We start from the raw sequence: 13,037 nt of genomic DNA, 5'->3' as shown, positions 1-13,037 counted from the left end.
ACCAATTTTGAGACCGAATATTACAGCTGTTTATGTTTCAATACTTACGAACCTGCATTATGTTTTATTGCTTCAATGGCTGTTATAGTTACAGTATTATTTTATAATGCATGATATAAAGGTGGAGAATTCACAAGCTACTGGTAAATTAAAACAAGAAATTAGTTTAATGAATAAAGACTGTACTAAAACTGACAAACCATTCAGAGGCTCTAGACATATGAATAACTTAATTTGTATTCACATAACACCTCACTAGTCTTTTGATGGAGTAAGCTGTTGTAGTCTCCCCATGATGCTTATCTGTATCACTTGCCTTTCAGCATTGCACTCAGAAGACTGCTTCCACAACATCTGGCTACAGAGTGGGAGGGGGCATAAAAGATAACCTGCTTCCCAGTGAACTGCTGCTGGCCTCCAGCTCCTAGTAGTCCTTCCATCGCACCTCCCTTCTTTTCTATCCCCCTCCAGTCAGCACGCTGCCTCCTCAGGGCCGTGCTGTCTCTATGACAACTGTTTGAGTTGGGGGTTGCAGAGGTGTCAAGCAGGGGCATTACTGGTAGGAGAACACCAGAGATGCTGGGCTGCACATCCAGCATCTCCACCTAATCCAATTTTAATTGAGCTCAAGAGATTTTGGATGTGGCACGGAGGTCGGGCATGAGCTATTCCAGGGAGAAATTAAGGGAGCTCGGCTTGTGCTGCACTCTTCCAGCCTGTCACTATTTTAAATGAGCATTAGCATCAGACCTAACCCAGCTCACTCTGATTCTCTCCATCTCTACCCCCACCACCGTGACCACACACACGTGTCCGCACACACGCACAGACACACACACACATATACACTGTAGGGCCTCACCCCCTTACTGCCCTGTTAAATCTTTATTCTCTCCCACACACGCACTCTCTGAACTGAACCTATGTGTGATTATAACCTGGGGAGTTGATGAGGTTGCTCCCTGGCTCATATTGTTAGACAAAATTGTTCAGTCAGGGGGAAGTGAGATGGAAGGAGGGAGAAAGGTGTGTGAGGGGACCATTCTCACCTGTCAGAACAACTGTCTTGTCTTTCTGTGTGTGGACCTGCAGCCCCCGGTGGTGCTGCATACACTAATGATTCTTTGTCTGCTCTCTCTCTCTTTTTCCTGCCATGATGATTTTTATTGATTATGTATATCCCACTGACCCAGGGGGCTATTTCTTTGACCGCTTGCCTTTCCACCAATGACTCTTTTAAACTAACTCAAAAAACTGCGAAACATTCAACAGTCTGTACACAGCTGCATGTTTTGTACCAATTGTGCCATGTAATGTGTGATACAGTCTCACTAATTCTTAGCTACAAGTTGAAAAAAGGAATGAAAGAACTGATACTGGTATGATATTGAGGCTTCTCCTTTGCCTTGGTTTGGTGAAGCTCCAAGTCCCAATTACATCAGGGTGCTTTGACCCTGTTATACCTGCCTGCAAGCCTAGTTAAGCATTCTTCTTAGCAGCCTAATGGGTAGAGGGATTAGTTTGCAAGTAGCAGGCAAAGGTTTCCTGTCTCAATAATTGTATTTGTGGTGCCCATGAAAACAGGTTTCCACTAAAAATACCCCCCAAAACAAAACAGTGTGTACAGTAATGTTTTACTCAGGTTTGTTTTCCTGTCAGTGCTCTGTTACAGTCTCCTCACAGCTTTGACACCTTTCATCATATCTGCAACGTACTGCATTCCGATCCTTTGGTTGCTAAATTGCTAAATAAAGACATCAGTAGTCTATTTCACTCTTCATCTGACATTATATTTTGTTTTATACAGCTACAATAACCACAGGACATTTTTTCTCTTCTCTTGTTCACCTTGTAGGTCTTACCATACACTGAGGGCTTGCATGGGAAGTGGATGTTCAGTGAAATTCGCGCAGTCTTCACTAGACGATATCTCCTGCAGAACACAGCGCTGGAGGTCTTTATGGCCAACAGAAGTAAATGCAGTAACAATTTAGAGAATTTAAAATTGAAGTGCTTATTTCCCATTTTTTTTAATATAATAAGTGTTATCTTTTACTCTTTGCAGCATCGGTCATGTTCAACTTTCCTGACCAGGCCACTGTAAAGAAAGTCGTTTACAGTCTCCCTCGGGTGGGTGTGGGTACCAGCTATGGACTTCCACAAGCCAGGTAAGTTGAAATAAAGCAATCAAAATGCTGTTAAATGTTTAGAATTATTTTATGGCCTTGTTACCTCATCTGTGCTGTGTGGTGAAGAGTCTGTGCAGTACTGGCCTGCAGTAGAGTCATTTGAAGTCCCATTGCTCCAGTCATTGAAGTGGATGTGCACTGACCCTGACTGAGCTGACCTAATTCTCTGACAGAAGACTCTATACAAGAGGATTGCAGCCAGGCCAATGACCACAGGAAAAAAGATTCCCTTTAGACTCCAATGGTGCTAATAGGCCTTTTTATTTGCTGCCGCAAAACTGGCAACTTGTAGGATATTTTGTGCATGTCAAGAAAGGCAATCCTGCATTGTAGTTCAGCTTGAATAATTGTGTGATTTAGGGTTTTTTAATTACCAACTGGCATTCACTTAATGTGCTAGAATAAAAGATATACAGCTATGAATACCATTTTGTTATGCATCCTTCATCTCAGTATGTTAATTCTAAAACTGAGTAGTAGTGTTAAGACCTGAGACTGGCTTTTAATGTCATAATGTCACGGTTTGCAGCCAATCCTTTGAATTCAGTTCCATATACAGGTTTTCTGTTGTTGTTGTTTTTTATTTTAAGTTCAAATTTTTTAATAAAATCAAGTTATAAAATATCCATAGCTAGCAGTAATCCTGTGGATATTGAGTTATTGTTTAAATGCTTTTTCCAGACGGATCTCCCTGGCCACTCCTCGTCAGCTTTTCAAATCCTCCAACATGACCCAGCGCTGGCAGAGGAGAGAAATCTCCAACTTTGAGTACCTCATGTTTCTCAACACTATATCAGGTAATGTTGTATGTATTGAATTTCTAATGTTGTGCAACTTTGAGATTTCTTTGCTTAAATTGAAAGTAGCAGAAGGTACGGTAATAATATATTCTCTTTTTCTCAGCCATCAGTTAAACAGACAGATTCTGACTTGTTTTCTTCCTTATCCGGACAAAATTTCCAACCGGTGAAATCGCAGAGTTTTAATCTATTATATATGTGAAACTTTCCCCATTAGAGTCTTATGGCTTTAAGGTTTGCTATCACGATCAATAAACTTTATGTGTCAGTGGTGCTGGAAGCTACTATCAGTAGCCTCAGTTATGTCGTATTTGTTTAAGAATCCATGGTAGTCTTAAGAGGTGCTCAACATTGTAAACTTCACTGCTCATGGGAGTATGCTGTTTGAAGCAAAGAGCAGGCGCAGCAGATTTTTCCAGATAATTAGTGCCTGGCTTTGTGAGAGTGTGCACACGTGTGTCTGCGGAGCTGAAAGGTTCTGTTGTCGACTCTCTGATCTGAACTGCAACTAACAGGGAAGGCAAGAGCGACTCTACGCTATTCTGCTCAGAAAGGTGTCATCCTCTCTCTCGCTGCATATTCATGCATATTTATATTTAGCTTGTGCTCGACTTCGATACATTATTGTCAGCTAATTAGATGTAAGGCAGACAGAAAAACATGCCCAAAATTCATTAAAAATCCCTGGTAATGACCTGGGCTGCCAGGGATGTCAGAATAGTGTGGAGCGGTAGACAGGCGGGGGGTGAAATGCTGGGAAGAGGTGCGAACGGGAAATGGTCTTCTAATTAAACACTATTCCACTGTTATTAACATCCTGCCACCCCAGCTCAGGCCTCAGCGCAAGTAGGTCTAACCACAACAATGCCCAACTCATCCTCCACACTCAGCCTGCTGTTTCCTTTTGAGTGCATGGCATTAACCTGGATAATTATGTTCTCTAGATTCCCCCAGACCCTGGTTACTCTGCAGAAGCCTTCTCCATGAGTGCCTGTCAGACGTTTTCACTTGCTTGGCTAGTTTGGGATTTTCTAAGGCCAACCTGCTGCAGAATCGTAACTGATTGACTGGTTCAAGTTGATAATATTTAATAGTTAATCATTAAAAACCTGGGAACAATCTAATTAGACCTAGATGTAGTGAAACATCCTTTATTATTCTTTCCTTATTATTCCCATTTGTGCTTTAGTTGAAAAGTTGACTTTAGTAAATGTGTTTTTCTATTACATGATAGAATGTCATTCTAAAGCAGCAGGGTGCATATGCAAAGATTCAATATGATACCTTGAATTTAGCATTTTGGTCATTCTGTCTTGCACTGAGCGTAACAAGCTGGGTAGTTACCAGCCAGTGATAACAGCTTGGTTGAAAACAGGAAAAAAATAGTAGTGGGCTCTCTAGTGTCTTTCAGTACAAACTTACCCTTAACAAAACAAGTTTGCACTCACTTAGTACTTACAGTAGCTAAATTATAGTAGCACAGTAGCCTTGAATTACACATGACTTTAGGTGTTAATACAATTTAGGGTGATTTATATAAAAACCCAACCTCTAGAATAGAGTAATGTGAAAACCAATGTACACCAAGGTTTGTGGGCATTCATTTAAGCCGAAACGCGTTGGTCAATTATTAAAGTTGTTCATCTTCCCTCAAGTGTTGCTGGAGTTCCTGCTTTGGGCATTCATTTAAGCACAACTTTCTTAAGGCCCCGTCACAGCATTTCAGTCAGGTTAAAGTCTGGACTTTCACTGGGCCATTGCAGCACCTTGATGGTTTTCTTTTTACGCACTTCTGTTGTAGATTTGCTGCTGTGCTTGGGAGCATCGTCCTGTTCTATGACCCAGTTTTTGACCAAGCTTTAGCTGTCAAACAGATGGACTCACATTTGAATCTATAATATTTTGGTACACAGAGGAGTTCATTGTCCACTGAATAACTGCAAGGTGCCTGGGTCCTGCGGTTGAAAAACAAGCTCAAATCATAACCCCTTCACCAACATGCTGACAGTTGGTATGAGATGTTTGTGCAAGCATGCTGTGCTTATTTTTTTGCCAAACATAGCACTGTCCATTATGGCCAAACATACTTACTTTGGTCTGGTCTGTCCAAGGACATTGTTCCAGAAGTCTTGTAGTTTTTTTATATGCAACCTAGCCATGCTGCCATGTTTTGTTTTGTTTTGTTTGTTTGTTTGTTTGTTTTTTTGGGGGGGAAGAGAAGTTTAGAGAGAAGTGGCTTTCTTCGGGTGGTTTTTCAAAAAAAAAAAAAATACTACTACAGTCTTTTTCTAATTGTACTGAGTGAACAATAAGATTTAACATGTTATCTGAGGCCCTATGGCGCCTGAAATGAACTCTGACAGTTAATTCCTGTGGAAGCAGTATGGGGTGTACTTTCATACATTGGTTCTGAATTTTGGCTTCATGTTTATTCACTAAATAATGACATTGTAATATGTCATGTGTAGTAGTGTCTTGAAAGGGAAATTAGCTGTAGAGATCAAAACTGTCTGCTTATTTCTGCTGTAGAGTTGGTTATTTTTCAGTCCTGGAATTGTTGCTTCTTTAGTATAGAATGTTTAACTAAAGAAGCTAGAAAACAGTTTATATTCAATCACTGGACATTTCTAGGAAACATCTGTGTTTGTTTTAATCATATAAAGATAGGATATCCTAGGATACCATGGTCTGACATCTTAGAATCTCTTTTGTGCCCTTTTGTTTCATTTTTCCTGGAAAAGAAGTTGTTACATTTTAACTCTCAGTTTACTTTGAGCCAAAGTTTTCAGCATGATTTATCACAAGCAGTAAAAATTCTAGCAAAAAGCAGCCCCATCCCAGTCCTGGATTACAACTGGCCACCACCTGACCTTGCAGCTGTATCAATGTCATCTTCAAAGGAAAAGTAAAGCGTTATTGACAACATGGTACATGCTCTTGGCTTTTCCAGGTTTCCAAGTTTTCTCATCTGAAAATCATATTTTCCTTTGAGAACATCTGGTCAATCAGCAATCAGATTTGCTGTGAGATTTCAGGCATTGGAAGTCATGTCCCCAGAAGACATGACTCCTTCCCCCAGAAGAACGTATACCTCTGCAATTACATTGTCTCCTAACTACTTGAAAATGCTTATGTTTTCCATATACTTAAAGACAGGCCTCCTGCAGTTCCCACAGTCTATTAACAAAGGAGACACAGCAGGCAGAGTCATGGGAAACGCAGAATCATTCTCACATTTTCTACCATTAGTGTATGTGTTTTCTTGGCAGACTCTCTGTGAAGTGTGGAAGGAAGTCCGTCTGATTGGGGGCTTGTTGGAATGTTGCATGTTGATCCCCTAAAGTAACTGAAGCCTCAAGTGTACGCTGCCCTGCTTTCAACCCCTCTGTTCGCCTCCAGCCCATCATCACTCACAGTTTTCTGTCTCCTCTGTGTGTTTAGGGAGGACATACAATGATCTGAACCAGTACCCGGTGTTTCCCTGGGTCCTCACCAACTATGACTCGGAGGAGCTGGACTTGACCCTGCCAGCGAACTTCAGAGACCTCTCAAAGGTACAGGGGCCTCTCGGCTGTTCACCTTAAAATGATGGAAAAAAAGAGGGGCAAGAAGGGGCAGCCGGATCTAATGGCAGGGGATTTTCTTATTAGGAGTCAGATTGTAAAACAATATGGTATTTACTGGCAAAGGAATCATGTGCTGTCTCTGCACTGAAGTGGAAAATGCTGATTGTAGCATCATGAAATGCACTCCTCTACTTTATACAAGTTTACTCCCTTTTGTTGGGTGCTGCATTGTCTCAACACACAGTTTGTACTGTGTGCTTTGGATATATCCTTAACATATCTCTGTGGTCTTGCACTAGAGAGGCTTTTACATGTTTTACTACCACAAGTCTAACTCGATGAACTCAGCAAGGCAACACTGAGTTCATCATGGGGCAATCGTGGCTCAAGAGTTGGCAGTTCGTCTTGTAATCGAAAGGTTGCCTGTTCGAGCCCCGGCTCCGACAGTTTCGGTCGCTGTGTCCTTGGGCAAGACACTTCACCCGTTGCCTACTGGTGGTGGTCAGTGTCCGGCAGCCTCGCAGCTGTGGCTACAATGTAGCTTGCCATCACCAGTGTGTGAATGTGTGTGTGAATGGGTGGATGACTGAATGTGTAAAACGCTTTGGGATCCTTAGGGACTGAGTACAGCGCTATACAAATACAGGCCATTTACCATCATACACCCAGCATGATCAGCTCATTTTAAGTCATTATCATAACATAAATTAGAAATAGTTTTTTGAAATGCATATACAGCATCACAATATGGAAAATGTATACAAAATGAATATATACTGTAAGTTAAATCCAGACTGTCCTTCAACAAATTTGTAGAACAGTCTGCATAACACAAGAGTAAAATCATGACAACTTTATCCTTGGGGGGCTAAATAATGGATGTCTGCACAGCCCGAGTCTTCATACACTCAACACAAACTGTACGATTTCAAGGATATTTTCGTCTAAATTCTGCCATGCAGCAGTTCAAGTTTCTGCGAGTAATATACTTTTATTTTCAAGGTCAATGAACTGATAAGAGAATTCATCAGCAGAGTGCCGCAGTGAAAGATGTTCTAAATATGGCTTGTCCAAAAAAGATCAAGCTGAGCAATAGTAAGAGCTCGGGTAACAGTGCCAAATCACAACAGCTACGATACAATGTCCTTAATGCCCTGCAACCCTGATAGATAAAGTTCAGTGTTATGTTTGCTCTGTCTTTGAATGAGGGGGGAAAAAGGCAGCAGAACTGTGGCCTGGTTTATAGGTTTACCCCCTCCCCTTTCTGTCTCTCTTTCTTTCGCTCTCGCTCTCTCGCCCATGCACACTCCAGCTCACTGACCTGAAAACAGTCACATTCCTGTCTGAGCTCTCTCTCTCACTCACTTTATCGCTGCCTCGTTCCCCTCAAAGCACCAACACGCAGCCTAAGAGCCTCATTTTGCCATCTCAGTTCTCAACAGTTTGTATCAATTTTCAGCATTTCAAAGCATCTGTTTTCTTGGTTTTGTGGTGAGAGAGACGGAGGACTTTGAAATAAAACTATGAAACAATCAGTCACAAGTTAAAGTGTTGTTAATTTTAAAAAAGAAAGAAAGAAAGGTTTTACTCCTCTGGAGAACTAAACAGAAAACATTTTGGACAAACAGTTGTGTGTCTTGTCTTGTCGTTTTCTTTACCTGTGGGGTATCCAGGTGGGATGAAAAAGCCACAGAATGTGTATGCGTGTGTATAGAGATGTGTGTGTCGAGGGGAGTGATCAGGGCTGTGCCATGTGGAACCCTCCTGCCCCGGGGAGACAGTTATGTATTGTAATGTATTCTAGTGACATCCTCCCATGCTGTTTACAGGGCCGAGCTGCCTTCATTAGCATGAGTTCACAGCCTGTGTCTCCTGACAGTTGTCCTTGGAACCCCGGGGCTCTTACCTCCAAAAGTTCACATAAGCTGGTGTAGCAGAGAGGGACGACAGCCCCCACTCTTCTCTTCTCTGTTTCATCTGCCCTTTTTTGTTCATTTATGGATCAGTGGTAGTAGCAGTAGTCTCTGGAGACATTCATTGTATATTAGGTGGTGACTTTCTTCAGTGTTTAGCCAGGGATTTGTACATGTATCAGGAAACTGAGGCTGGATATAATTTCAAATTGTTTTATACAGTACCCATGTTTTGAGTACCATTAAGAATACGTTAGTAGTTCTTCAGGAATTCAGTCTTTTTCAGATTAATCTGAGTCAGATTTCTGGGTAAGTGTTTGGTAGGTGATGACGCATCAGTCCTGTCACTGGGTCCAAGTCTCTTAACGAGTTGGTGCACTGTATAACGTACCTCATTGTGAGCAGTTTCACCAAAAGACTGCCAGCAACCACTCAACAAGCAGTCAGGGAATACACACTTTTCTAGCGAGGTCTGATTGCCAGGGGGTTGCCAACCAATCTCTAGACCTGAGGTAACTAAGGCCTAGTTTCATTCAGCCTTTGCTTTTCCACTGATAGCTGGATGCTATGCCTAATGGTGACACCTAGGAGAATAAATATACTGGTGTTTTTATTGAAGATGAAAAAAGACAGACAGTTTTTAAAGCTCACTGGTATCTCAGAATTTGTCTGCTTTTGGTAACTGGAAGATCTGGAAAATAGTACATTTAGTTACACTTTGGATAGGCTCTCAGTCTATCACATGAAATAAAATAAAAAAAGCATGTTTTGCTTGTTTTTTATATAGAAGGAATTCAGGCTGTCCCTGAACTTAGCAGATTATACCCCACATTACGGGCTGCAACAAAATGTTCTTTAAATAAAGTTTTTCTTTTAACTTGTCTGTCTATTTTTGCCCTGTGGTTTAGTAAAATCAACTCACCCAATGTAATATCACCTGTCACGTGAGAACTCAGGTTGCAGCATTAAGAAGACAAACTATCACATCATTACTCTTAGGTTAATACAATATAATTGCAGTACAATTAGGCAACATTAAGGCTTTGTAAATTGTTATTAGATTAGTATTCATAACCTCATAGGGACATTGCACAGTTTGGGAGGTTTTCTTTCTCACAGACGAGTCATACCTGAGACCTGTTTTCCAATTATGTGCAACTGTCACTTGATGGACAGTATTGTCTAAACTGCTCGACATCTGTACTGATCTACTTAATGAGAACCTCCCAAACCTGTACACACCTACATTTCCTGCATTCAGTTAGCTTCAAAGTTCTGCTGAATGCTGTGTCGATTTGCCTCGAGGCCGGAGTTCTGCATATTTGGATGTCAGCTACATTCTCATGCAATGAAGTGTTTCATTAGATTCTAATGATTATTTTTTGACAAAGTGACAAGTAGATGATAGATGTATGGAAACTATCTTCCTCATAGCTGTTAAATGATGTGATGGAAATATATTTAATTGCATAAGAAAGCAAAGGAAGCAGATGTTGCTCAACATGCTTTTTCTTCACACAGAAAAATGTATTACGTGTATCTTTTGAAAAACATTTTGACAGACATAACAAAAATGTGACACAAGCGCAGATTTTATTCAATTTAAATGTATATTTCCACCTTAACAAATTCGGAAAAAAAACAACCCCCTCATGGTCTTGAAAGAGCTACAATATATAGGAGGCTATTTTCTTCCTCTCTGAGCTGAGAATCTCTAACAGAAAAACTTTCAGTAACACAGACACAGCTTGGCTGCTGCAAAGCACTCCCTCCACACTTTTCTCTCTATAGTGGAGGCTTCATCACTCACACTTCCGCTCCAGTCAGGCTGTTTGGAGCACATCTGCTTTATCTTGAGTTGGAGCAACTTGATTGCATTAGACTGGAGCTGCATGCAGCCCTGCCTCTGACGAGGCAAGCAAAAACGACTGTGACTTCCCCTGACAGAGCACCACAGCAACATACTGTAATGTAATTTCTTTTGAAATATAAAATGCAATATGCGTCTCTTTGGGAGGTAGCTTAGATATGACCAAACAAATGGAGACACTCTCTGCACGCTCACTCACCAATGGCCACGTTCATTTCCTACATCTTTGGAGTGCAACACCACAAATGATCCTGATTAAATCTGAAGTTAAATCCAAGTTTGATCATACTTTGTTCAGCTGCATTTCCTTTGGTCAGGTGTTATAGAAGAAATGAAGTCAGATGGGAGAAAGTGTGGCGTTGTCTGAAGCTGTTGTTTTCATGGTCTTATATCTGTAATCAGTGTGATATGTAATGTAAGGAGAAGGTAAGAGGCTATTATTGTTTGTTGAACAGATGCAAGCAAAGCTTGATTTTTGCTTATCAACAGATGGTGAGTATGACAGGAATAAGCGACCAGTGAAATCCTTTGTCTTTTCTTATATTACTGGAGACATTGTACATTATTTTGTACAGTTGTTTAAACAGAAAATCAACTTTTTATATTTCCATACATTATTCATTGGCGTATTTCATTCATTCTCCATAACCAGTTTAATTAAACCTCGATTTTTGGGACATAGTTTCAGTTATACATTTTGTCCTTTTGTTTTTTAAGGTTTTAAGGAAATTCTTTTTTACCACAGATCAACCACATAATTCATTATTCAGATGTATTCAATGTTAGAGGTAAACCTAAACAATCATACTTGGACATCTTTCAATAGACTAGTATGCCTTCTTAATACTGGAACAGGAAACCATGACACCAGCCATTGAGGTGTGTACTATAAGCCTGTAGCAACATGCCCATGCTAATGGGCAAGGCCTGTTGGTGCTGTTGGCAAAAAAAAAAAAAAAAAAAAGGCAGCGGGGGGGGGGGGGGGGGGGGAGTAGCTGTTGTTCATATGCTAAAAATCGGTCATTTTAGCTCATGGCTAGGTGGTTGGTTGGCAATGTGATGCTATCATAATAAACCATGCTTACTTCAGCTTTTAGGGATATAAATTAGATGTTATTGTTGTGAGATAAAATGGATAGAATGATTTTTATAAGCCATTATAGATGTATAAGTGCTAAAAACTGGTAATTTTAGCCCATTGCTAGGTGGATACTTGGCAGCATAATATCTAATATAGATATGAATCTACAGGACCCAAGTACCTGTATGCAAAGTTTTGTTGTTCAAATTCATTTGGTCTAGGAAGCATTCACAGACAAATTAAAAAACACACAGAGATTTTATGTATTATAGCAAAAATTTGGACATGTACAGAATTTGGGGTAAACTGGAAGTGTCCTTATTTTTTTTTTATGCTTAAATTCCACTGGAACAACTGCATGGGAGCTTCATTGTGTCAGTCCTGCATGCTGTTGTAGCTGAGTGCATTATTTAGGCAAACATGTTATGGATGTAGTCTCTTTTTCAGGCTACCCAGAGTCATTTCAGTACAATGTGTGGACTTTAAGTCACCCTTCATTTTGTCACAAATTGGTTGCGCTCATAGCTTAAAATGAGAACTAATTAGACAAACGTTTCTTTCAATTAGTATACAGATTTACTCTGTTAATAATCATCTAATTGTAGTTGCAGTTGGATTTTGGTACAACCAGACATGTGCTCATGATTCTTTAAGATGGTGAATCATAATACTCTACAGTGTGGTGCTGATTTTGGAGTAATAAAGTGAGTTCATTAAGCATGAATACAAGATTTCAGTTTACAACCTCATCTTTACAAATAGGTGACCATTGCTTTTGTTACCCTAATATGCAGTCTACACACGGACCACTGTTCAACAACTATACTTTGAATTTATTTACCGAGTTTATTTACTTTTTTGCGTATTTGTCTTACATGTTTCAGATTATCGACTGGATTCTAACACTGAATAACGATACCATTGGATAAATGCGAAACTCACTTTTTAAAGATGATTTCACTGAAGGGAAAAAAGCTATCTAAAACTACCTGGCCCTATTTGAAGAAGCAATTACCCCCTTGTCCGTAAAAAAAAAACATCATACCAGCAATCGAACAGGATGGTGGTTGTGTGATGTTCTGCAGATGTATTGCTCCTTCAGGAGATGGACAACTTGCTGTAACTGACGGAATGATGAGGAATTCTGCTCTCAAGTAGAAAATCCTGAAGAAGAATGCCTGGCCATCCATTTGTGTTCTGAAGCTCAATTGCATTTGAATTATGCAGCAGGACAATGATGCGAAACAGAACAGTCCACCTCTAAATGGCTCAAAAAGATCAAATATAAGATCCTGGAATGATCTCGTCAAAGTGTACACTTAAATCAGATTGAGATGCTTTGGCATTACATTAAATGGGCCATTTATGCTCGAAAACCCTCCAGTGTGACTGAATTTAAACAATTCTGGAAAGAAGAGTGGACCAAAATCCCTCCACAATAATGTGAAAGAATTTTTGCCAGTTATCACAAAAGCGTGATTGCAGTCCTTGTTGGCAAAGTTGGCAAACCGTTTTTAGGTTTAGGGGGCAATTACTTTTTTTTACTTAGGGCCAGGTAGGTTTGGATAGTCTTTTTCCCTTAATAAATGAAATCATCACTTACAAGCTATATTTTGTA

The 13,037-nt window shown here is 40.2% G+C and overlaps 1 protein-coding gene across 8 annotated transcripts in view; it reads left to right on the top strand.

Annotated features, from left to right (window-relative positions):
* nbeab (neurobeachin b) overlaps nucleotides 1-13,037 on the top strand; it is a 200,273-nt gene that overhangs the window by 156,885 nt on the left and 30,351 nt on the right. For all 8 annotated transcript variants that reach the window (XM_040037702.1, XM_040037703.1, XM_040037696.1 and 5 more), the window contains 4 exons: nucleotides 1,856-1,973; nucleotides 2,066-2,168; nucleotides 2,871-2,986; nucleotides 6,431-6,543. In XM_040037702.1, the coding sequence (XP_039893636.1) occupies nucleotides 1,856-1,973; nucleotides 2,066-2,168; nucleotides 2,871-2,986; nucleotides 6,431-6,543 (450 nt within the window). The remainder of the gene's footprint in view (nucleotides 1-1,855; nucleotides 1,974-2,065; nucleotides 2,169-2,870; nucleotides 2,987-6,430; nucleotides 6,544-13,037) is intronic.

Source organism: Simochromis diagramma, unplaced genomic scaffold, assembly GCF_900408965.1.
Source record: "Simochromis diagramma unplaced genomic scaffold, fSimDia1.1 OVJJ01000463.1, whole genome shotgun sequence".
NCBI classification, from domain to species: Eukaryota; Metazoa; Chordata; class Actinopteri; order Cichliformes; family Cichlidae; genus Simochromis; species Simochromis diagramma.
This window is presented reverse-complemented; position numbering and strand designations above follow the sequence as displayed.